Source organism: Ovis canadensis, chromosome 1 (genome assembly GCF_042477335.2).
Source record: "Ovis canadensis isolate MfBH-ARS-UI-01 breed Bighorn chromosome 1, ARS-UI_OviCan_v2, whole genome shotgun sequence".
NCBI lineage: Eukaryota > Metazoa > Chordata > Mammalia > Artiodactyla > Bovidae > Ovis > Ovis canadensis.
This window is the reverse complement of record NC_091245.1, coordinates 132,719,439-132,746,196: the sequence shown is the minus strand read 5'-3', so window position 1 is coordinate 132,746,196 and position 26,758 is coordinate 132,719,439. Positions and strand designations below refer to the sequence as shown.

The 26,758-nt window shown below is 40.5% G+C and overlaps 1 protein-coding gene across 15 annotated transcripts in view; it reads right to left on the bottom strand.

Moving 5' to 3' along the window:
- The window catches only part of CYYR1 (cysteine and tyrosine rich 1), a 215,629-nt gene that overhangs the window by 62,486 nt on the left and 126,385 nt on the right, over window positions 1-26,758 (bottom strand). For 3 of the 15 annotated variants that reach the window (XR_011248534.1, XM_069549640.1, XM_069549625.1), the window contains exon 4: window positions 15,704-15,811. The exons of 1 other annotated variant lie outside the window; for it this stretch is intronic. Coding sequence is in view for 10 of the 14 variants with exons in the window: in XM_069549640.1 (XP_069405741.1) it covers window positions 15,704-15,811 (108 nt within the window). In the remaining 4 variants the exon portion in view is untranslated. Of the gene's footprint in view, window positions 1-4,256; window positions 4,481-5,796; window positions 6,125-9,598; window positions 11,883-15,441; window positions 15,566-15,703; window positions 15,812-26,758 lie in introns of those variants that run through there. 11 more of the 15 variants (XR_011248511.1, XR_011248531.1, XM_069549596.1 and 8 more) reach the window with 11 other exon arrangements.

Below are 26,758 nucleotides of genomic sequence, written 5' to 3'. Positions count from 1 at the left end.
GGAGACTCTAACATTAAGGAGAAATCAACAAAGGAGACAGAGAAGGAGTTGCCAGCACAGTAGGGAGAAAAAAGATAAAAGAAGAGGAGATGGTTTCCTGAACGCAAAATGAAGGAAGGGTTTCCAGTGGGAGAGAATGATAAATCAAGTACAAGGAGGATTGAAACTTTACCATTGGCTTGATTAACATGGAGGTCTTTATTTTTTTTGGCAAGTCCAAATTTCCTAGGATGGTGGGGAAACAAGCTGATTAGACTGAGTTTAATGAGAACGGGAATGGAAAGATATGCATTGGAAATAATTAGTAGAGGTGTCTCTCAAGAGTGTTTTGTATCAAAAAAATATCAAAAAGATCTCATTCTAAAAAATGTTTTGCTATAAAGACAAATAGAAAAATAGGGCAGTATCTGGAGATAGAGTCATGAGAATTTTTTTTAGCAAGAGGTAATATAGCATGTTTTAGGGAGATAAGAATGCTCTAGCAGAGGAAAAAAAAATCAAAGATGCAAGAGAGAGAGAGAGAAGAAATTGCTGGAGAAAAGTCTTTGAGGAGGCAAGGGCAGAGGAAGCTACTGATCATATTGAAAGGTTGTCCTTAGATATGAGTGTTGACCATTGAGTCATAGCAGTGATTTTCAAAACTGCCCATTAGAATCACTTAGAGGAGTTTTTACACTTCTGCCATCCATCTCTTATCCCCTAAAATTTAAAAACAGTTTCTGGGGGAGGACTTTTAAGCAAAATGTTTCCCAGATGGCTCTTAAGCTTTAGCATGTGCCAAAGTCACTCCAAGGACTTGGTGGGATACAGATTGCTAGGCTCCGCCTCCAGAGTTTCTGATTCAGTAGGTCTGAGTCCATCTGAGAATTTACATTTCTAATATCCCTGGTGATACTGATGCCCCTGTGCTCGGGACCACTCTCTCAGGATCACTGATCATAGTAACAGGAGAAAATTATAGTGTGTGGGGGCCAATGAAGGTAGGTGGGTCAACTTGAGGAAGTTCTCATCTGATGATCTGAATATTCTCAGTGAAGTGAAAAGAAAGCTTATTATTTAAGAGTGTGATGAAAGGTTGGAATGATGTCATCAAAGATTCAGGATAGAGGAAAGAAAGTGTTAGGTGCTTCAGTCATGTCCAACTCTTTGTGACCGCATGGACTGTAGCCCTCTGGCCATGGAATTGTCCAGGCAAGAATACCAGAGTAGGTTGCTATTTCCTTTTCCAGGGGATCTTCCCAACCCAGGGGTTGAACCCTGGTTTCCTGTACTGCTGGCAGCTTCTTTACCATCTGAGTGAACAAGGAAGTCCAGGATAGAGGAGAAGGTATGTTACGGTCATTTAGTAAGTGACAGAGTAGGTGTTCTAAGGGAATGTAGCATAATTTGGGGGCAGGAACAGAGACCACTTGAAATTGGAAGCCATGAAATTAAAATGACACCAACCAGCATGTCCCCCCCAACCTTTTTACTCTTGCCACATTTAGTTGCAGAGATCAAGTGTAGGGAAGGCAGAAAGATGAGCTTGACTAGGGTTCAAGTTTTGCTAAAGATGGGTTACAAAGTGATAGAGGAGCAAGAGATTGAGAGTGTTCACCAGGGAGGGTTTACAATGATTGACATGGTGTTTAAGTCTGGGTCAGAGGGAAAAGGAAGACTTGAGAAGTGTGAATGGAAAGGGGCTGAGCAGCAGGATAGTTGTTTGTTAGAGAACAGAATTTTTGAAATTGAGGTTAAGGAGGAGTTGCATATATTCATTTTGACAAGGTCTGTGTTATGACCAGGGGAGCCTGATTGAGGAACTGTTCAGATCAAGATTATGGCAGAGAGGCATTTCATGAGTGAAGAGTTGTGGTACTGGGAACATTGTTAATATGAATCAAGATATCACTGGGACTGGAACTTCCCTACTGGTCCAGTGGCTAAGACTGCACACTCCTAAGGCATGGTGGCCTGGGTTTGATCCCTGGTCAAGGCACGAGATCCTACATGCTGAAACTAAAGATCCCACATGCTGTAACTAAGACCAACACAGACGAGTAAATATTTTAAAAAAAGAGAAATGGAGAGGGAAAGGCAGTGAGCTGGATGCTAAAGTTTTTGAGATACAAGAGGAATGCAAATCTAGGTCTTTAGGAAGAATAGACTGGCGTGGAAGCGAAAACCCAGGAAGACTTTTCCTAAGCTTTATGAGGTGGTGGGAGAAGGTCACTACCTCTTGAGGGGATTTGAGGGGCAGCTTGCCCTTGGGGAGATCCAGTTATCTGTTGGACTAGAAAGGGCAGTCCTGGAAAAGGAAATGGCAACCCACTCCAGTGTTCTTGTCTGGAAAATCCCAGGGGTGGAGGAGTCTGGTCAGCTACAGTCCATGGGGTGTCAAAGAGTCGGACACGACTGAGCAACTTCTCTTTCTTTCTTTCTCTTTCTTTAGGAAGGGCAGTAAAGCCTCAGAGGAGAGTTGAAGTGATTGGATGTTTTGAGGATGTCTGGCGCGAGTCCCAGAGGGCACAGCAGAAGAGTTTCAGGACAGAGTCAGGGACTGGAACAGAGCCAGGGATGTGACAGGATGGGGGTGGTTAGAGGCAATGAAGGCCACTTAGGAGTTAGAGCTTCTTGAGTTGACCCATACAATTAGCCCATAATTCAAGGCTCCTGAATGATGTATGAAGGCCAGGGAGGGGTGGTCTTACTCTGGGGATCTGGAGACATGAGGCTGTCTCTCCTCTCCTGAGGATGGAGTCTTGAGTGCACAGTGAGGAGATGTTTGACCCAGAGCACACAGTCAAAATCATTCTAATTAAAGGAAATGATCTTGTGAATACTGCCCAACTCAGGGGGAAAAAAAATCTCTAATGATTACAGGGAGAATTAATATAACATTTTGGAAAGAGCTCAGTCCTTATTTCTGTTATATAAAACACAAGGGATAAAATAAGAATATGAGAAATTGCCCGCATCCATCGCTCTTTCAGTTGGGTGATTTGGTTAATTTATCCAGCTTTATCTAGCTTTCCCAAATTTTATTTTGATGTAGCTTATCCACATTGCACACATAATTGCTTCAACTTTGTACCACATTTTATGAAAGTGGTCTTTAAGATTTCTTGGCAGAATCTTCCTCTACAGGCAACCTCAGATATTTTGTTTTGGTATTTCTTTTACCCTTAATTTCTCTGGATTTTGTGGTGTCAAATTCAATCTAACTAGTACTTATTGAGTTTTGGTGTGCATGGCAATGGTTATGTCCTCTGGGAAATTCAGAAGAACTCTCAGATGCTGGGTAGCTTTCAGTTCAGTTCGGTCGCTCAGTCGTGTCCAACTCTTCGTGACCCCATGGACTGCAGCACACCAGGCTTCCCTGTCCATCACCAACTCCTGGAGTTGGCTGGGTGGCTTAAATGAAACTAAATATTGCTTTACATTTCTCAGCAGTTTTTCCTGCTGAACATTTGCAGATATCAAAAGTGCATCCTGAACTCAAATTTATTTTACCATGGCCAATATGAAAATTAAAATTTATAATTTAAGAAAAGGCCTGTGTATGTAGAAACTCCCAGCAACATGAAATTGTTTGTAGGGCAGAAACTATTTTACAGCTATAACTAGAAAATCTAGACTATATGCAATGGTTTCTCCTCTAGTTCCTACCACTGATCTCTGTTCTTTCAGTGGTCCCCAACATTTTTGGCACCAAGGGCGGTTTCATGCAAGACAATTTTTCCATGGGCCTGGATATGGTTTGGGGATGATTCAAGAGCATCACATTTATTATGCACTTTATTTCTATTACTAGTTACATCAGCTCCACCTCAGATCATCAGGCATTAGATCGTGGAGGTTGGGGACCCCTGCTTTATTGCACGTACATGCATGCATAGTTGCTTCAGTCATGTTCAACTCTTTGCAACGCAATGGACAGTAGCTCGCCAGGCTCCTCTCTCCATGAGATTCTCCAGGCCAGAATACTGAAGTGGTTTGCCATGTCCTCCTCCAGGAGATCTTCCTGACCCAGGGATCGAACCTACATCTCTTATGTCTCTTGTATTGGTGGACGGTTCTTTACTACTGGCGCCTCCCTGTGCAACCTTTGGCAAATACTTCTACTACGTGTTGGCTACATTACCATTACGTTCCATTCCCTCTCACACTTACTTCATTCAGGAGTCACTGCTAGTATTCATGGAGATCACTAATACTGGCTGAGTTGTCAAGGTCTTAGCCCCATCATCCCCATGTGATCAGCGTTTAGTCCTTACCTTGTTTTCTCACCACTTTTGACTCAATTGATCATTTTTTCCATCTTGATACATTTTCTTCTGCTGTTTTCCTGAATCCCACATTCTCCAGGTTTCCTGATTCTCCTTTGGCTGTTCCTTGTCAGACTCCTCCTCCTCTTTCAGGTCCATAAAATGTTGAGGATTCAGTCTTTGGCCCGCCTCTTTTCCGATTGACACTCCTTTCCTATTGCTCTCATGCAACCCTGCGGTTTTAAAAATTGTCAACAGTATGGTGGTTCCTGAATCTTTATTTCTAGCTGTGAGTTCTCCCTGAACTCCCGACTTCAATGTTGGAACTATTTGACACCTCCATTTAGATGTCTAGTGAGCATCTCAAACTTACCAATGCCCTTGAGCTGGACCCTGATGTCTTCCTCTCTCCAGTTTTTCCCACTTCAGTGACAGACACCACCATTTACTCGGTTACTCAACCCCAACAGTCACATTTCTTTTCCTTATACCCAGAATACTCTAGTAAATCCTTTGGCTCCACTTCCAAAATATGTCAAAAATGCAACCATGCTTCATCATTATCATCCTTGTCCAAGCTTTCACCTGGACAGCCACCAAAAAGCCTTACAACTCGTCTCCTACTCTTGTTCTCCTAGAGCCTAATTTGCATACAGGAAACAAAGTGGTGTTTTAGAAATGCCAATCAGATTGTGCCCTTTCTTATTCCAGAACCCTCCAGAACACTCACATCACAGGGACTCTAAAATGCAAAGACAAAGGTCTACATTTCTTAGTCATTTTCTCTCACGTTCCCCCTTTTCATGAAAGCTGGCCACACTGGTCTCCTTGCTGTAACTCGTCTCCTTGCTTTAATACACTAAATATGTTTCTATCACATTTTTGCCTTTGCTGTTTCCTTTGACTAAACAGCTTTCCCCCAAGATATACACAGCCTTGCTTTTATTTTATTCAGGTCTCTGTACAAATGTCATCTATTCAGAAAGGACGTTCTGGACCATCTTATTTGAATAGCAGTGCCCCACCACCACCACAAGTCACCACCCCCCCAGCACCCCACATTCTCCCTATCTTTCTACTACACTCATTGTTTCTCTTGAACTCTGTACTGCTTGATGTTATGTTATATATTTATTTGTTTATTTTTGTTTCTTCCAATGGCATGTAAGCTTCCCAGAGTCAGGGATCTTATTTTATTTCTCTGCTGTGTCTGAGGCATTTAGAACACTTTGAAACTTGGAAAAATTAAATTACTGCTGGTAAGGTGAGCCAAAGTAGCAACTCCCTCCAGGAAGACTTTCGATAATGGTAAACATTTGACAGATGGCCTGGAGTTATCTTGTTCTAACAGTTGTTACCATCTATTTATGATAAGGAAACAGAAAGAACATTTTGGATTTTTATGTTTTAAACCTAATGGTAGAGAGACAGGACCATAATAAGTGCTCAACAAATTTTTGTTGAATAAATGAATTAAGAAATGAAAGAATGAATACAAACATATCTGTGTGTGTGTGATATATGAATTACATAGAGATCACATCTCAAATTACTAGATCTTCAGATAATTTATTTTGCAGTAACTATGCCTCTTTGGTTAAAAATATTATTTAATGAAGAAAATAATTTCACTTTGCTTTAAGTAGTAAAATGATTATGACATTCTCTCTGTTTTCACTAAGTTTAAAGCAAAATAACTTTCTATCAATCTAAGAAAAATAAGAGTGTATTTTAATTGACCAGTCCAGTAAAAAATCTGTCTGAAACACAGGAGACTCGCAGGAGACTCACAGGAGACAGGGGTTCAATCCCTGGGTCACGAAGATTCCCTGGAGGAGGAAATGGCAACCCACTCCAGTATTCTTGCCTGGAAAATTCTGTGGACAGAGAAGCCCGTCAGATTACAGTACATGGGGTCACAAGGAGTCTGACACAACTGGGCATGCATGCACGTACATGTATGAACTCTTACAAATACACTTAAATTGTAGATGTAGAACCACTTAAGACAGAATTTTCAAGCCTTTACACATCAACTCCTCATGACAGAAATTTCAGGAAAAACTGCATATCCACAATAAAGACATAATAAAACAATTAATTGAATTTTGGAGTGAATTTTGTTTTTTTTTTATTCTTACATTTTTATCATACAAAGCAATTCATTTCAGTTCAGTTGCTCAGTCATGTCTGATTCTTTGTGACCCCATGAACTGCAGCATGCCAGGCCTCCCTGTTTACTCCTGGAGTTTACCCAAACTCATGTCCTTTGAGTCGGTGATGCCAACCAATCATCTCATCCTCTGTCATCCCCCTCTCCTCCTACTTTCAGTCTTTCCCAACATCATGGTCTTTTCAGATGAGTCAGCTCTTCATATCAGGTGACCAAAATATTGGAGCTTCAGTTCAGCATCAGTCCTTCCAATGAACACCCAGGATTGATGTCCTTTAGGATAGACTGGTTGGATCTCGTTGCAGTCCAAGGGACTCTCAACAGTCTTCTCCAACAAAATAGGTCAAAAGCATCAATTCTTCGGCACTCAGCTTTCTTTATAGTCCAACTCTCACATCCATACCTGACCACTGGAAAAAACATATCTTTGACTAGACAGACCTTTGTTGACAAAATAAAGTCTCTGCTTTTTGAATATGCTGTGTAGGTCGGTCATAACTTTCCTTCCAAGTAGTAAGCCTCTTTTAATTTCATGGCTGCAGTCACCATCTGCAGTGATTTTGGAGCCCCAAAAGATAAAGTAAACCACTGTTTCCACTATTTCCCCATCTATTTGCCATGAACAAAGCAATTAGAGCTTTACTTTCTTGGACATGAAATTTTGTCCTCCCTTTCCTGTGGTAGTTGTGTTAGACTCTTCTTTCTCTCTTTTGCATTTCACACAGAAAATAGCAAGAACTGAGTGTAGACGGAGCCGGAGCTTGGAAAGGTTCTGAGTTGAGTTGTCAGGAAATGTGGTTTCCAGTTTCTAGCTGTGTGATCTTGGGCACAGCACGAACCTCTCCATGTCTCCAAAAAAGAAGATATTCTTGTTGACCTTTATGATAGTTTTTCACTTCACAAGTCTTTGGTTTATAAAGTTAATATCAATTTATTACAGTGTGAGATTTCCTACCACTGAAAAAATATACTCTTCAACCTGCACTCCACTGATGAGACCAAAGTCACAAGTTTTAAAATCACTTGGAATCCTAAATTTTTGCCACTCTGTATTCACATCCTTGTATTTAAAAAGTCAGTTCTTCATTAGGAAATCACTTGAATTATGTAAGCTATAAGCAACATTCGGTAGGAGTTGGTTAATTTCTTGCATGAGGAAAAATGGGATAAGAATTATCTATTTGCTGAGTTTAATATGCTGGGTTTAACATACTTGGGGAAAATGTAGGACAAAATCAAGGTTCGCCTTATAATGCACTATTGTATTCAGAGACAGAGGGCGAGTTATCTTCTCTAATATGCACTTTACATGTCAGATTTCCCCTGAGGATGCTCACAATGCGAAAACACAGGATACTGACTCCAGATAGCTGAGGTGCTTATCAAAGAAATGATTTCAGTGAGCCCAGACTTTTGCATCTTGCCATGTATAGAAAAGTGCTAAATTCCTTAGCCTGACATATCTGCTCTTTAATTAACAATAATCTTTTGATGTTCAGACTCCCTGCCTTTTGTTGCAAAACTCCTGTTCCCCTTAATTCCTTGAAGCAGTTCCTTCAGGGTTACATGAGATGCTGCCTCCCGGGTTTGAGACCCTACAAATTCCCACTGAATAAAACATAACACTCAATGACAACAACAAAAATTTTCATCTATGTCAAGCTTTTCTACAATTGACTTTATAGTATAAGGCACACATTTTAAATGCACAGTTCTATGACTTGTGGCAAATGTACAAGCCATGTGCTGTGGATTAAATTGTGCCCTAAAAAGATACGTTGAAACCTTAACCCTAGTAGTCTTTCAGAATGGGACCTTATTTGAAGACAAGGTCTTTACAGAGGTAATAAGTTACAATGAAGTCATTAAGGCAGCCCGTAATCTAATGTAATTGGTGACCTTATGGAACGGGGGATTTGGTCCCATGCACGCAGGGAGAATGGCACGTGAAGTTTGCAGTGATGCTTCCACAGGCCAAGCAACTACCAGAAAGTAGGATTTTCTATGGGATTTTCCATGCAAGAATACTGGTCAGTTCAGTTCAGTTCCTCAGTCATGTCTAACTCTTTGAGACCCCATGGACTGCAGCACGCCAGGCTTCCCTGTCCATCACCAAATCCCAGTGCTTGATCAAACTCATGTCCATTGAGTTGGTGATGCATCCAAACATTTCATCCTCTGTCATCCCCTTCTCCTCCCACCTTCAATCTTTCCCAGCATCAGGGTCTTTTCAATGAGTCAGTTCTTCACATCAGGTGGCCAAAGTATTGGAGTTTCAGCTTCAGCATCAGTCCTTCCAATGAATATTCAGGACTGATTTCCTTTTTGGATTGATTGTTGGATCTCCTTGCAGTCCAAGGGATTCTCAAGAGTCTTCTCCCACACCACAGTTCAAAGGCATCAGTTCTTCAGTGCTCAGCTTTCTTTACAGTCCAACTCTCACATCCATACTGGATACTGGAATGGGTGGAGTAGGTTTCCATTTCCTTCTCCAGGGGATCTTGCAAGGATCAAACCCAAGTTTCCTGCACTGCAGGCAGGTTCTTTACCACTGAACCATCAGGGAAGCTCTTAGGTGGAAAGTTAAATCACTTCAAAAAAAAGGACTCAGACCTTCATCAAGGCATACAGGTACTGTATCCCTGCATCAAGGGAGCGGGTACTGCTCCTACATGGGAGTGGGAGAAGGGCATGGCAAGTTGTCAAGGCTGTGGATGAGAGGTCAGATTATTATAGCAGGATTTTCCACCAATACAAGAATAAGTTCTTAATAGGCAAGCAGCTGGCCAAGGCTCTCCCAGGCTTATTAAATGGGGCCTGAGAAACAGAACCAAGACAATTCTCAATTACAGTTCCTTATAGAAGGTCTTTCTTGATGGGACTGAATCAGTAGAGGTTGGGACTGAATCTGACAATTGAAGGAACTGATTCTTGTAGGAGGAAGGAGCTGCGGAGGGGTTGGAAGAGAGGGACTAATATAGGGTGATCATGACATAGGGTGAAGAGTCTTTCTGTCTTACCTGTGCCCGAGGGGATTCCTGGGACACGGGCCTCTGAGTTGCAAAACTGAGAGTCCTGTTTTAACTGCTGGTCACCCTAAGAAGAGATGTGTTTGATCTATCAAACGCCTCCTCAAGTGTTGCTTAGGGTTAAATATGAAAAAAAAAATCCTTCTGCAAAATGTTTAATGTAGTACTTTATGAAATGTGGTAATTTTAAAAATAATTTTGGGAAGTAACAAATATACACTTTTTACTGACATATCTCATTGTAGAACCTGAGTTTTAAAATTGAGATGGAAATTAGATGTCATTTAAATTTTTATTGTGTAAATGATAAAATTGAGAGCCAGAAAGACTTGAATAACTCAAGTTTGTGTAGCTCCTAAAGGGCATGCAATTTTTTTGAGCCCAAATTCTTTACTTGGCCTCATCAATTTTTTTCTGCATCACCTAAAGATTCTTCCCTTTTCCTCTTGTCAAGGGCCTTTAGAAAAGATCCAAAGGGCCTCGTTATGATCAAAATAACATTTTTTGCCTCTTTTTTTTTTTGTATGAGATGATGGATGTGAACTACATTTCTTGTGGACATCATTTCACAACATATGAAGGTCAAATCTTTATGTTATATGCCTGAAACTTACACAGTGCTGTGTGTCAATTATCACAATAAAATGGATCCAAAAAAGTGAGCTTTTATCACACATAGGCTAGTGGTTCTTCTTTTAGTTAGATTTCTTCAATCTTCTTCACAAGTTTCTGGTAAAATGTACCATAGAAGTCTAAGGATATTGGTATAATGTTTCTATGACAATTATTAATGTGGAGAACTAATAGCATGAATACCATTGGCACCACTTCTGTAATAGAAGAGGATATGAGCCAGTGATTTAATTCCAGTTTCTTAGGTAGGTTGAAAGGAAGAACACCATGAGTTCAAGAAATCCAGCAGTACTTCTTGGCTCCTGGGTGTCTCTTTAAAGTCCCTCCATAAATCTCTGAGACAGACACTTAGCTTCGGGGTCAGTCAATTTACTCTTTCCTACATGTTGTCATTCTGGTTACTGCCTGAGCTGTAAGTCATATTCAGGCCTTGCATGCCTGCAAGTGGGAAGAGAAATCGAATACTGCACATCCACCAAAGCTTCGACCCCATAAACTGTTGCAAGAAAATTCCATACCTGCAGAATGAGTGAATATGACTAAGAACTCTTCAAAGTTGCAAAGAACAGATCGATTCCAACTGGATGGTCAGTCTGACATTTTTCATTCCATGTATTGGCAGGTCCATCGTGTTGAACATGTTCAGAGTAGCTCCAGGGGCAATTGTCTGCTGCTGAGAAGCACAAGCAGAAGGATGTTTTGAACAAGTTCATGGATAAGATGTGTTTATACTTTAAAAGTGCTTCAGGTGAGTGTGGGAGAAACAACAGTCCAGATTCTTCTCTCCTTAAATGGACACTAGCAGACTAGCCTTGAAATAGCCCTTTGGTATTTCATCTGGCCCTGCTCAAGGTTGGATTGAGAATAAGTTAGATCTGGGTTCAAGTTGAAAATATAGATTCATATTTTGGCTCTCAAACCAATGAAGTTATTAAATGATGGGTTTAGTTCAGTCACTCAGTCGTGTCCAACTCTTTGCAACCCCATAAATCGCAGCACGCCAAGCCTCCCTGTCCATCACTAACACCCGGAGTTCACTCAGATTCGCGTTCATCGAGTCAGTGATACCATCCAGCCATCTCATCCTCTGTCGTCCCCTTCTCCTCCTGCCCCTAATCCCTCCCAGCATCAGAGTCTTTTCCAATGAGTCAACACTTTGCATGAGGTGGCCAAAGTACTGGAGCTTCAGCTTTAGCATCATTCCTTCCAAAGAAATCCCAGGGTTGATCTCTTTCAGAATGGACTGGTTGGATCTCCTTGCAGTCCAAGGGACTCTCAAGAGTCTTCTCCAACACCACAGTTCAAAAGCATCAATTCTTCGGCGCTCAGCCTTCTTCACAGTCCAACTCTCACATCCATACATGACTACTGGAGGAACCATAGCCTTGACTAGACAGACCTTAGTCAGCAAAGGAATGTCTCTGATTTTGAATATGCTATCTAGGTTGGTCATAACTTTTCTTCCAAGGAGTAAGCGTCTTTTAATTTCATGGCTGCAATCACCATCTGCAGTGATTTTGGAGCCCCCCAAAATAAAGTCTGACACTGTTTCCACTGTTTCTCCACCTATTTCCCATGGAGTGATGGGACCAGATGCCATGATCTTCATTTTCTGAATGTTGAGCTTTAAGCCAACTTTTTCACTCTCCTTTTTCACTTTCATCAAGAGGCTTTTTAGTTCCTCTTCACTTTCTGCCATAAGGGTGGTGTCATCTGCATATCTGAGGTTATTGATATTTCTCCTGGCAATCTTGCTCCCAGCTTGTGTTTCTTCCAGTCCAGCGTTTCTCATGATGTACTCTGCATAGAAGTTAAATAAGCAGGGTGACAATATACAGCCTTGACATACTTCTTTTCCTATTTGGAACCAGTCTGTTGCTCCATGTCCAGTTCTAACTGTTGCTTCCTAGCCTGCATACAGATATCTTAAGAGGCAGGTTAGGTGGTCTGGTATTCCCAAATGATGGGTTAAATAATTAAATATCATCACCAAGGATTCTGTTTTTGTTTACATGCTATCATTGATTTAATTTGAGTTGAACTGGTTGATGTTTTTGCCCAAACAATGCCTTGACTACTTTGGAATTTAAAAATATATATTATTTTTATTTAAAAAAACCCAAATCACTTATTGTTCCCAGGAAAACTGTGGATGTTTTGAGTGGTAAAGAAAGAAAAATTTGTTACCAGGGTCCAGAAGCTACATATGTGGGACTAAAAATGTTTTCTTCCATAATGACCACAGTTACAGGAAGGGAAATTGATGTTTCAAAATTGAATGGTTCATCTTCAAAATTCTAGCGAAGTTTTTCTGAATTACCCAGAAGCTAACCTCAATATTAAAAATCTCTAGGGAGTTCTAAAGTATCCCTTGATGATGAATAGATAATCTCTCATGAGAAGTTTTCTCTATTTAATTTGGTTAATATCACCTCTATCATGTTTTTATGCAAGCACCAAGTGCAGTGTTATGTAAGTAGTAATAACCAGAGTTTCAGGCTTCTGTAAATATAAGGCCTATTAAATACAAACTAAGTGAAGTTCATCGCTCTTGCTACTTAATAAGTATTTAACTTAAAATAGTCACCTTATTTTTTTTCTCTAGTATAAGACCTAGCACGTATTATTAAAGACAATTAAAAGTTTCATGAGAAGATCAAATTTAGATGGTTAATATGCCCACACTGGAACTGGGAGATTGCTTTCTCAGAAGGAGTAAAAGTTTTTCTCTGTAATATATTGTTTTCAATAAAGAATCAGTCGCTGTATTAACTATTCCAATATTCATTACAAAGGAAAGCATAATAAAACATATCTTGTCAGATTAAGAAGCTCCTGAATCAACCTTTGGAAGACAAAGTGGAGCTTCTGAATAAACAGATTATTATTATGTAGTGCAATGCTGGCAGGCAACCTTAATTATACTTTCTCCTAGCATGTGATAGTAATTCCCATGAATTATTGGGAGTAAACATTTGGATGGCAACCAACAGAATAATTTTTAAAGTAGTCACATTGCATAGTAGTTCTTTTGCTTTGCTCTTATGCTTAAAAATACCTAGTTTTATCATTTTCCTTAGTTTGATCCAACTCATATTTGATCTTGTAATCTTATGAAGAATAAATCCCTATGTAGTCAATGAAGCACAGAAAGAAAGTAGGGAGAACACAGCTCATAGTTTTTCCCTGTGCAAGTGAGAAGCACCGTTTCTGCATAGACAGAATAGACGTTGAGGACCTGTATGTATTTTCCTGTGCTGTCATACTGTGTGAGGAAGGCAAGCCAAATCCATCTTCTAGCCTCAGTTTTCCCATGTGTGAAAACGGAAGAATTTGAGTTAGCAAGATTATCTAAAGTAATATAAAATACTATAACTGAGACAGGCTGGGACCTGGGATGCTTCACTTCAGTGCTTGCACCTGGACAACAAAATACAAAGAGGCTGTATGGGACTAAAAATAACTGTGTAAAGCACAGTTGGGGCAGATTCTGCACCAACAGATATAAAAAATAATTTAAAAAAAATTCCAGCTGCCATTTCTGAAGAGCCAGGATCAAAAGCTGAATGTAGGAGCAAAGGCAGGGTACTGTGCTTGCCCCCCTGCACTCAACACCAGAAAGGTGTGGGCAAGCCACCTAAACCACCCCTCCAGCCTGACCTTTTGGATACACCCCTCTCCTCACCCCACATGAGAAACACCAAGAGGGGAAAGTAGTCATGCACCGATGTGAGAGTTAGACCATAAAGAAGGCTGAGTGCCAAAGATGTGGTGCTTTCAAACTGTGGTGTTGGAGAAGTCTCTTGAGAGTCCCTTGCACTGCAAGGGGAGTAAACCAGTCAATCCTAAAGGAAATCAACCCTGAATATTCATTGGAAGGACTGATGCTGAAGCTGAATCTCCAATACTTTGGCCACCTGATGTGGGGAGCTGACTCATTGGAAAAGACCCTGATGCTGGAAAGATCGATGGCAAAAGAAGAGGGAGACAGAGGATGAGATGATTAGATAGCATCACGGACTCAGTGGACATGAATTTGAGCAATCTCTGGGAGACAGTGAAGGACAGGGAAGCCTTGTGTGCTGCAATCCATGTGGTTACAAAACGTTGAATACAAGTTAGTGATTAAACAAGGAGGAGTGAGAAGGGACCCTATTAGTTGTTTTAGCTCCCTCCTGCAGCCGGTGCAGTAGCCCCAATAATGTCTTACTTGAATTTCTTGTCTGGCTAGTAGTCAATGTCTATTGCTTGGGGAAGACTAAGAACCCTGGTTGGTATCATAACTATGTATTATGCACAAAAATATTCCTGAAAGTTTTCATTGTAAATCCAGCTTATGTGAATAGAAAGTTAAATTCACTAGGTGAACTGATTATAGGAAATGTCATGGATTAATCATCCTATAAAACAGGTTTTTTTAATCTCTCATGGTTGTTTAAAATGGAGCAAAAACCATCACTAAAGGAAGTCACTGTGTTTATAATAGACTTAGTGAGGGTACACAAGGTTTAGTTTGATATAACTAGAAGCAGGTGGGGCCATTTTGAGAAATCTGACAAAATCAAGGAATTCTTCCTCTGAAATGATCTCACAGAATTTGTCTGGATTCACTTGAATGTGCTTCTAGACCAAGGCTATTGCTAAAATATCACAGAAAAGTAAAATGCCTTTGTCAGTTAGTTTCCTAGTCTGATGTATGGTACACACCTTTTCATTATTTTTGATATATAATCAATTTGAAGTCACCAGAAATATCTTCTAACCAGAAGTTTCATTCCAACATTTCTGACATGTACTGTCTAAAACGTGACCAACATAATATGATGATTGCTTTCTGAACTAAAGGTGCTATTTCCTCTATAAAAGCCTCACTTATGAGCAGATAATCTATGACAAGCTTGACTTTTTAAGGTAATTTCTTAATGTGACAACCTTGCCACAGCTAATCTATTTTCCCCCCGATCTATAGGACTGGAATCAATCTGGATATTTAGGTCTTCTTATTCTTACATCAAATAAGATGTTCTCACATTAATGATTTTATTTAAATTTAGATTCTGTTTTATTCTTAAATAGCTGCTATGTTTACACAATTCAGAATTCAAAAGGCATAAAAGAATGTTCACTGAAAATTCTCTCTTCACCCCGTCCTTCTTCAGCCACCCAGTTTCATTTCCTGAAAACAACAATGCCACTCATTCTTTTATTTTTTATTTGGTTGTACCATGTGGCTTGTGAGATCTTAGTTGCCCAACCAGGGATCTAACCCAAGCCCTCAGCAGTGACAGTGGGAAGTCCTAACCGCTGTAGGAAAATCCCTATGAGTAGTTCTTTGGGGATTCTTCCAGAGAGACTTTATGCTGCATATACAAGGTGGCTCAGTGGTAAAGAATACACTTACCAATGCAGGAGACGTGGGTTTGATCCCTGGGCTGGGAAGATCCCCTGGAGAAGGAAATGGCAACCCACTCCAGTATTCTTGCCTGGAAAATCCCATGGACAGAAAAGCCTGGTGGGCTACAGTTCATGAGGTTGCAAAAGAGTTGGACATGACTTAGATATAAATAGACTGTATGCTGGGGACCTTCTAGTCAGGCATGCAGAATGTGCCTTCAAGTTACCTGATTTCCCAGGTGATGTTAATGCCCTCATACTTCCACATAGTGCGTGCATCAGAATGGCTGAGGCAGAACCGTGTCCCAGGCAGTAGCAGTAGCAGCAGAGAAGCCCTAGGGCAGAAAGTGATAAGTGGGTGGCATGGCTACGGAGAGGGGCTGAGGGCCTACCCAAAGTGGCTGCTGAGCAATAACTCACAGTAAAACAGTAGAGCCAAGAGGACAGGAAAAAAGGCTCTAGAGACGTCCAACACACTGACCATTTTGGTATGAGTATGCACAGTCCATCAGACTTAAGGAGAGGTGATGGTACTGAGATTCTAGCATGGATTCAGACTTTAATACATTTGCATAATTCTAGAAAGAGACTCATATTGAGAATTTTCATTCCATGGACTTATTGTCCTACTAGACTTTCCTTGTAGGTGTTTGTGTTTGTGTGTGGTAAAATATACACAACTTAAAATTTAACTTTTTTTTTTGTTTTGTGTTGTATTGCTTTTTGGCCATACTGTGCAGCTTGTGGGATCTTAGTTCCCAGATGGTGGTGGTTTAGTTGCTAATCGTGTCCGACTCTTGCAACCCCATGGACTGTAGGTGACCAGGTTCCTCAGTCCATGGGATTTTCCAGGCAAGAATACTAGAGTGGATTACCATTTCCTTCTCCAGGGGATCTTCCAGATCCAGGGACTGAACCTGAGTCTCCTGTACTGCAGGCAGATTCTTTATCAACTGAGCTTTCTGGGAAGACCATAGTTCCTAGACCAGGGATCAAACTTGTTCCAGCTGCATTTGGGAGCACAGAATCTTAACCACTGGACTTCTAGGGAATTCTCTAAATTTTAAAAAAATTAAAAAATTGAAGACACACACATACACACGTATAATCACAAATGATCAGTGAATAATTTGTATATGTTTCAGAAATTCAGAAGAGATATTTCCGTGGACCATTAATAGTGGTGGTAATACAAAAAATCCCAAGAATAAGAATTCCTGAGAAGGAAGAAGAAAGAAACTGTAGGTTCTTCTTTCTTTCTTTCTTTCTTTCTTTCTTTTTTTTGATAGGTAAGAATTGGATTTACTTAGAGAGAAGGAAATGGTGACCCACTCCAGTGTTCTTGCCTGGAGAATCCCAGGGACGGGGAAGCCTGGTGGGCTGCCGTCTATGGGGTCGCACAGAGTCAGACACGACTGAAGCGACTTAGTAACACAGAGAGAAACACACTTTACAGATAGAGTGTGGGCCATCTCAGAAGGTAAGAGAAAGAGCCCTTTCTGAAAAAAAAAAAAAAAAAGTATAGCTGATTTACAATGTTGTGTTACCATTTCAGGTGTATGGTTTAGTCCTTGTTGATTATCTATTATGTATATAGTAATGTGAATATGTTAATCCCAAACACCTAATTTATCCTCCTTTTTCCCCTTTGGTAGCCATAAGTTTGTTTTCTATAATTTCTGTTTACCACTTCAATCATTTTTAAATGTACAATTCAATAACATTAAGTGCATTCACATTGTTGTGTGACCTTGTAAGCTTTTGTAGAAGAAATGCATGGTAGGCACTTTCAAATTTTTGCTCATGTTGAAAGTTGCCGTTTCATGCCTTATTTTTCATTTAGACCCCTGCTGCATTAAACGACTTTGATGTCCTTCCATGAATGTGCCTTCTGCAGATCTAGAGAATGAAAATCACTAAAAGATGATATCATGTCTGAAATTATAGAATTCCAGAAATGACTGAAAATTTACAGGAGCAAAAATAATTTGAAATGGCCATCACTTTACTCATCATTTTGAGAAGTGCCAAATTTTGGAAGTATCAAATTAACCCATTCAAGGAATGTTATTAGAAAACTTTATGATAGCTTTTGCATACAATGCTTAAGGCAGTGTTTCTTGACTTTGGCACTAATGACGTTTCAGGTCAGATAATTGTTTATCATGGGGCTGTAGAATGGTTAGCACTGTTCCTAGTCTCTACCTGCTAAATGCTGGTAGCTCCCTGCCCCAGCTGTGACAATTAAAAATGTCCCCAGAAATAGCCAAAGGTCCTGGGAGGGGGCAGCAAAAATGCCCATCTTTTAGAACTGCTCGCTTAAGAGAGTGCATGTAGAGAAACTGATTTAGTGCACCGCGTCTAGAGCTAATCCCAATGCCAGCTGCACCCAAAGATTACAGGGGGATGCAGCATGATTGAAATATGGAAATAATTTTATACTAGTTGCTAAATAGGCATATATCTTTCTTTTTCTCCCTTGCTTTTGGCTTTTCTTCTTTCCTCAGCTATTTGTAAAGCCCCTACCCTTGCTCCTTGAAAGGAAAGCTATGACAAATCTATACAGCATATTAAAAAACAAAGACATCACTTTGCAAAGGTCCGTATAGTCAAAGCTATGGTTTTTCCAGTAGTCATGTTTGGATGTGAGAGTTGGACCATAAAGAAGGCTGGGCACAGAAGAATTGATGCTTTTGGATTGTGGTGCTGGAGAAGACTCTTGAGAGTCTCTTGGATTGCAAAGAGATCAAACCAGTCAATCCTAAAGGAAATCAACCCTGAAAATTCATTTGAAGGACTGAGGCTGAAGCTCCAATACTTTAGCCACCTGATGCAGAGAGCTGACTCATAGGAAAAGACCATGATGCTGGAAAAGATTGAAGGCAAATGGAGAAGCGGGTGGCAGAAGATGAGACAGTTAGATTGCATCACCAATTCAATGGGTCTTCCCAGGTGGCCCTTGTAGTAAAGAATCTGCCTGCCATTGCAGGAGATTTAAGAGACACAGGTTTGATCCCTGGGTCAGGAAGATCTCCTGGAGAAGAGCATGACAGTTCATTCCAGTATTATTGTCTGGAGAATCCCATGGACAGATGGAGCCTGGCAGGCTACAGTCCATAGGCTTGCCAAGAGTTGGACATGACCAAAGCAACTTAGCAAGCATGCATGCATGCACTGACTCAGTGGACATGAATTTAAGCAAACTCTGGAGGATAATGGAGGACTGAGGAGTCTGACATCTTACAGTTCATGGGATCACAGAGTTGAACTTGACATAGTGACTGAACAACAAATATGTGTTCTTAGATCTCCAAATTCTTCTTCCACCCTGTGCTTTCTCCTCTGCAGGACATAGTTCCCACCTCCCCTCTACTCCAGGACCTATCTTTTCTATTATTAAGTTGTGTTAGCTATGATTACTTACTAATGTTATTATTTATTTTGTTGCCACCCCTTTTGCACTTAGAGGAAACTGGACTCATCAACACCTCTGTATTCAGAGTCCTTGGACAGAAGGTCAGTTTACTCCCTTTATTTTGTTGTTTTGATAGACAAATGCATGTCATCCCTCCTCAAAAATGATTGATCTCCCTTTATCACTGAACATGTATTAAACCTTATTCTGGCTAGAGTTTTGTTTTAAGATGAGCTTGTTTTGAGAATCAGTGGAGAGATACCCAGAGAGAAATTGCCATGTAAACTTACAATGTAAAACTTACTCCAACTGAGAAGGTAACAAAAGCTTTGTCAGCTTGCTCATAATAGAATCAATGACAGACAGTGCTTGGAATTCATCCTCATGATACCTGAGTCATTTATTGACAAACTGCCTCTGCTTCTCTACAGATTTAGAGACAATGACAAACATATTTTTTCAATAATTACCATGGATCTCAGCCTACATTCTTAATTGCAGGATTACTGAGCATTTAAATATTTTCTTGTATTTTCCTTGGCTTTCAAAGAATTGTTTTGTTTGCATCTGAAAAAATTCACTTCTGCTTCTGCCTTACATTAAGAATTATTGACCAGTTTTCTGAAACTTCAAAAATTAAAAACCTTTCTTAAAATATGTGAAAGCAAAATTTTGTACTATCTATCAGTTCAGTTCAGTTCAGTTCAGTTCAGTTCAGTGCCTCAGTCATGTCTGACTCTTTGCGACCCGATGGACTGAAGCAAGCCAGGCCTCCCTGTCCATCACCCAACTCCCGGAGCTTACTCAAACTCATGTCCATTGAGTTGGTGATGCCATCCAACCATCTCCTCCTCTTTCGTCCCCTTCTCCTCCCACCTTCAATAGTTAAAATTTTAAATAACTATCTTTTTTTAAATTATAAAACGTATTGGGCTTTTTCTCTTGTAAGTGAAAGGAAAGAAAGAAAAATATTACTATCCTTTCACCCAGCAATCCAGAGACAACAATTTTTAATTTTTTGTATATAATATTTTAGACTTTATATACAGATAGTATTTTGTTAAAAGCAACATGGCAGCACACTCTAAGTTTTCCTTTTTCCGCCTAATATAATGTAGATGTAAACTAGTTCTGCATGACTCACTTGTGGTAGTTGTGGAATATTTCCATATGAATGATCATTATGTATTTAACCTTCTTGGATCATAATTATATTGATATCACATTATCTTTATAATCAGCCTTGTAATTATAATTTTCATGTATACATCTTTGCATGTTTATCTTATTATTTCTTTTAGATTATTTCCTCAGAGTGAAAACATGAAATCAAATCATAAGCACATTTTGCTTTTTGGTGTATGTTGCCAGACTGCTTTTTGGGAAGATCTTTCCAATTTACATTCTAATAGGGTACGAGTTTACCTGTACCCCACATCTTTGTTTGACATGTATCTTTGGAAACAGTTTTTTTCAATGCATTTTGAAGACCACCCAAAGTTTAAAGTCTTGAACTGGCTTAGCTTGACTGTGAAAGTTTGTGATTCTGTCTACTTGAACAACAGCCATAAAATTCAACATCTTCCCAGAAGAAATCAGTTCAATCCAATGTAGAAGTTAGTCTGGGAGTCCAGAGAGAGATGAAAGTGAATCATATGTGTGGTTGTTGAGAGATATGACTCTATGAGTTTACTTTATGAGACTAGTACCAACTTTATAACTTACCTGACTTTGGTTTAAGTTTCTGCCTTAGAAATTCTGATAAAGAACAGTGATGGTATTTAAGGTATTACATTATTTTTAACACATTTAGTGACAGAGAAAACATAACCTCATTTCATAGTGCTTCTTCTGATGGAGTTATTTTTGAATTCTTTTTCTCCATCTGCTTTTGAGATGCCAGAGCCCAGGTGAAGCACAGTTTGGTTCTGGGTTTGAAGTGAGAGGATTTCCAGAAATGAGGCCCACAGCTCTCATTTAAAGTGACTCCAGCTGGGCATAGAACATTCTCCTCCAGTGGAAGGACACCCAGTCCGGGGCTGGATCTGGGATCTGGACCAGGAGACAGCTAATGACACACTGGACTCGAATTTTTGGGTCCTGGGCAGTTACATCCCTTGTGGGAGAGACCATCCTTCTTTACTTTCTCTGCCTCTGCCCCCTTCCCCAATTGGCCTATAAAGCCCAGAGGACAAAGCCAAGTTGTTTTCGAACTTGTCTTATGTGTGGACTTGCTGTAACTTTCTGAGGGGAGGGGTGGGGGAGTAGAGGGGCAAGAAACCAAGATTTATTAAACACCTACAGTATTCTGGCACCATATGGAATTTCTTGCATCTTTATAACAACACCGTGAGGTAGTATATTGGTCCCTGTTGTCCAGAAAACAGAACCATAGGATATATATGTATGTATATTTCACTATTGCTGTTTAGTTAATAAGTTGAGTCCAATTCTTTTGCGACACCATGGCCTGTAGCCTTCCAGGCTCCTCTGTCCATGGGACTTCCCAGGCAAGAATACTGCAGTGGGCTGTCATTCCCTTCTTCAAGGGGTCTTCCCAACTCAGGGATTGAACCCATGTCTCCTGCATTGGCAGGCGGATTCTTTACCACTGAGCCACCAGGGAAGCCCAATATATATATGTATATAGGTATATATACATACATAAAGGATACATACACACACATATTAAAGCATTTTAGAGCTTTATAAATTCCTCACCTTCTTCCCTCTTTTCAAGGAAATTAGAATAGTCTGCTTTTGATCGGCTACCTCTTAAGACATTGAGTGCTTTGGCAATTTCAATATGCAGGTCGATTCATTTTTATTCTGTATGTACCGAGGAGCTTGTGCATTCCTTCATGCCCACTCAGAAATATAAAATGGGAAATTAAACAAGTCGGAAATCAAATGGCATTACTTTATTAGAATATAACCATTCAACCCCTAAATCGTCATGTTTTGGCTCTGAGTTAGGAAGCAGTATCATTGTTTCAGAAAAAAAGAGTTTTGATGGCAGAGACAGCAGTTTTCTTTAAGTGTCCATATTTATGTTCTTTCATTTGACTCCTAAGAATAGCTTTCAGAGAAAACTGGAAAATGCCATGAATTATTGACTCAAGGGAAATGCTAATCTTAGATTGAGAACCACTGTGGTTATTTTCAAATTTGAAGTCGTCCTTTGAATGTTTTATGTAGGCAAGGGATTAAAATCTGGTAATTGATATAGGAAACATTTAAATGGTTTGTAAATTTTATTTTGTAATGGACTAATTTGGGGATGAAAAATGATTCATATTCATAAATATATGATGGGTTCTCTGCCATCACCCCCATATCTATCTGCTATTATGAATGCTTAAATGAACATGGGACACACACTAAATTACTCATCATTGAAAATGTAAAGACCATTAAATATTCATAGCAATAAACTAAAAGTTTCTACTTTCAGAAGTGTACAGCTTCCTTAAATTCATTTTAGAGGGAACTTATGGTCAAATCATATTTCTCATTTTTGCTTCCTATCTGCCCAAAACATGCACAAAAGATTTTAAATGTATTTTTTAAATTACAATACCTTTAGGAAGTAAAAGACCCCATGTTGCATGGCAGTTCTGGCAAAAAAAAAAGGTAAAGCAAAAGAACATTCGTAAGAACCAAGCACTGGGCTTCCCTGGTGGCTCAGTGGTAAAGAATCTGCCTGCCAATGCAGGAGACACAAGTTCGATTCTTGGTCTGGGAAGATCCCACAAGCCACAGAACAACTAAGCCCAAGTGCCACAACTATTGAGCTTGTGCTCTAAAGCCACAACTGTTGAGCCATCATGCCTCAATGACTGAAGCCCATGTGCCCTAGAGCCCAATGGTCAGCAACAAGAGAAGCCACCACAATGTGAAACCCACACATCACAACTAGACAGTAGCCCCCGCTTGTTGCGGCTAGAGCAACGCCTACAAAGACCCAGGACAGCCCATCAATAAATAAGACTTTATAAAGAATCAGGGGCTTACTGCTTATATTTCTAATTACCCAACACAACCTTTCTTGTGCATACTCATGGCCCATAAAAAGAATGAAATTGGCTGTGTATTTTAGTGTAGTATCATAGAGATAGTAAACAGTCAGAAGCATAGACAGAACCACACAAACAACCAGATTTTCCAGTCCAGGAAACTGTAAATTGGGTGATAGAACATCTCAGACTGAAGACCTCAGGGCTTCTTCAAATGACAATGAAACTCTGACATCGAATCTTGTACTTGAAAGTTTTATTTCTGGATGTGCCTCTGGTGGGCAAGCTAAGAAGGGCTGAGTAGAGCTCGACAAGTATTCTCCAAGCATTAGGGGACATTTTAGGGATCCAAAAAACTTCAGGGAACCATTGCTCCCCACTTTGAAGTGATCCTAATTTTATTCCAGTACCATCTCTCTGTGAGCTACTCCCAACTGCTACCCAATAACCCAACTCTGCTCCCTGCCCCCTCAAGATCCAAAGTGGTGACCGTGACCCAATTCTCAAAATTTTATTTATCTTGTTGTTTAGTCATTAAGTCATGTCTGAGTCTTTGTGACTCCATGGACTGTAGCCCGCCAGTTTCCTCTGTCCATGGGGTTTCCCAGGCAAGAACACTGGAATAGGTTGTCATTTCCTTCTCCAGGGGATCAAACTCACATCTCCTGCATCGGCAGGCAAATTCTTTACTGCTGAGCCACCAGGGAAGCCCAAACTCCCAAGGAGGATACAAAAAGCTGATTATACCTGTGAAGTAGTTAAGCCTTGCTAAAGCTAGCCAACCAACCAATCAACTGACAAACAAATGTAGGTATAGTAAGCAAAACTAAATAAAAGCAGTAAGTGTTGGTCACATTAAAACAATAAAGAAAAAAAAGAACTCTTAGGTTTAGAAGATGAATGTTCTTAAGGAAGACTTTAGATGGCAAGAGTTATGAGCCTGACTAGAGCTAAAGTGCATACACAGCTATATTTTGCCTATTGGTGGTCTTGTTAGCCTTCTGCTGCTGCTGCTGCTGCTGCTAAGTTGCTTCAGTCGTGTCCGACTCTGTGCGACTCCATAGACAGCAGCCCACCAGGCTCCCCCGTCCCTGGGATTCTCCAGGCAAGAACACTGGAGTGGGTTGCCATTTCCTTCTCCAATGCATGAAAGTGAAAAGTGAAAGTGAAGTCGCTCAATTGTGTCCGACTCTTAACTACCCCTTGGACTGCAGCCCACCAGGCTCCTCCGTCCATGGGATCTTCCAGGCAAAAGAGTACTGGAGTGGGGTGCCATCGCCTTCTCCGTGTTAGCCTTCTACATAGACGAAAATCACTTCTACTTCTGTGTTAACTGGTGTGATCCTCAGGAGGGCCTCTTCCTTTGTCTAGGCTCACCTAAGCCCCTTCCCCTTGCACTTCATCCTTCCCATCTTTGAGATAATGGAGTCAAGGTTAATGACTTCTAAGGTTGCATCTTGGACTGATTTGTCTTCACAGAACTTCCTATATTTGGAGTGGATAAATGGATTTTGTCAGGACTGGTATTTTTCCTGTAAGGCAAATAGAAACTGCTGTAATCTCTGTGAGTCAAGAGACCTTGTCCATTGTCTTTACTGCTATCAACCCAGAATTTAGTGCCTGACACAAAATAGGTTTGCTATAAAAAAACAATCCTATTGATTGAAAAAAAAATGCCCAAAGGGACTTCCTTGGTAGTCCAGTGGCTAAGACTCCATGCTGCCAAATGCAGTGAGCCTGGGTTCAATCTTTGGTCAGGGAACTAGATCCCACGTGTGACAACTAGGAGTTCACCTGCCACAATAAAAGATCACACATGCTGCAACTAAGACCCAGCCCAGCCCAATAAATAAATGATTATTAAAAAAAGAAAGAGAAAAACACCCAAATTCATGAATGAATGAGTGAATGAAAGTGGTTCTTAAAGAAAGTGTCCACAAATGTTCCAGGCTTCTGCTGTTCTTCAGTTGCTAAGTTGTGTCCAACTCTGCCACCCCAAAGACTGCAGCACGCCAGGCTTCCCTGTCCTTTGCTATCTCCCCGGGTTTGCTCAAATTCATGTCCACTGAGTGGGTGATGCCATCCAACCATCTCATCCTCTGTCGTCCCCTTGTCCTCCAGTCTTCAATCTTTCCCAGCATCAGGGTCTTTTCCAAGCTCTTATCCAGGCTCTTTGCATCAGGTGGCCAAAGTACTGGAGCTTCAGCATCAGTCGTTCCAATGAGTATTCAGGGTTGATTTCCTTTAGGATTGTCTGGTTTGATCTCCTTGCTGTCTGAGGGACTCTGAAGAGTCTTCTCCAGCACCACAGTTCCACGATTTTTGGTAACTTTCTAGAAAAATATCACTCCTTCTTGTGAAATCTACCAACTTTGTTTTATTTTAAACCTAGACCTGGAGATACCATTACATCAGTGGACCCATTTTAGTAATTTTGTTTTGTTCTCCTTATATAAGTAGAAAAGTGGCCTCTAACATTTTAATTTCCATCATATCTCATGGTTACAGGACCTGATTTACTTAAACCCGAGCCCAGGATATGTAATAAGCTAATGTTTTTGCATCCAAAGACATTACCTTACGCCTGGTATCATAAAAACAGGGCTTCTTAATTGAATTTCCCCTAATGAATGGAGTCCATAAAAAGGACTTATTTCCAACATCAATTATTCATACTCCAACTTAAACACTTCCACAAGTTCCCACTCGCCTCTTCAACAATAAAACACAGCAGCTTCGCTCTGAATGGAATGCAGTTTGCTGTCAGGTAGAAATATATCCTGCCTTGAACAGTGGATATTTGCATCCATTGCTGAGAGGCAGCAACATGTGTCCGTGACCTGAGTGAAACACAGCTGTCAAGACAAAACTGCACTCAGAGAGGCCAGAAAGCTACTTGAAATATGCTTGGTGTTTACCACATGCCTTTGAAGTAGAGAATGGAGGTAGAAGATTTATTAATACTCCCTTGTTCCTCAGACCAGCACAGTCAGTGGAGCAATTCACTGCTAATGGCATGTCTTGTGGTCATTAATTCTTGGAAACATTTCAAAATTAATGATGCAATAGGTAATTGTGGATTTTTACCTTTCGGGTTGACTCTGAAGTGCTCGAGGAGAGAAAATCTGGGGTAAAACATTGGCACCTGTTGCTGTTGGGGTGGGTCAATTCTTTGTTTTGCTTTCCAACGTGAGGTTTGTTAGTTTCTAGTGTACAGCAAAATGAATCAGCTATATGTATACATATATCCCCCTTTTTGGATTTCCTCCCCATTTAGGTTACCACAGAGCATTTAGTAGTGTTTCTTGTGGCACACAGTAGATCCTCATTAGTTACGTATTTTACGCATGCATGCATAGTCACATCCGTCACTTCGAGTCTGCGACCTCAAGGACCATAGCCCATTAGGCTGCTCTGTCCATGGGATTATTTATCCTAGCAAGAATGCTGGAGTGGGTTGCCATGCCCTCTTCCAGGGGATCTTCCCATCCAAGGAATTGAACCTGGGACTCCTGCATTGGCAGGCAGACTTTTTACAGCTGAGCTACCGGAGAAGCCCCCTATCTATTTTATACATAGTATTGTGCCTGGGTGCTAAGTCGCTTCAGTTATGTCTGAGTCCCTGTGACCCCACTGACTTGCAGCCCACCAGGCTCCCTCATCCAGGGAATTCCCCAGGCAAGAACACTGGAGTGGGTTGCCATGTCCTCCTCTGGGATATGTAGTATCAATAGTGTAAATAGGTCAATTCTAGTCTCCCAATTCATCCCATCCCTCTCTCCCCCTTGGTATCAATATATTTGTTCTCTATGTCTGTGTCTTTTTTTCTGCTTTGTAAATAAGATCGTCTG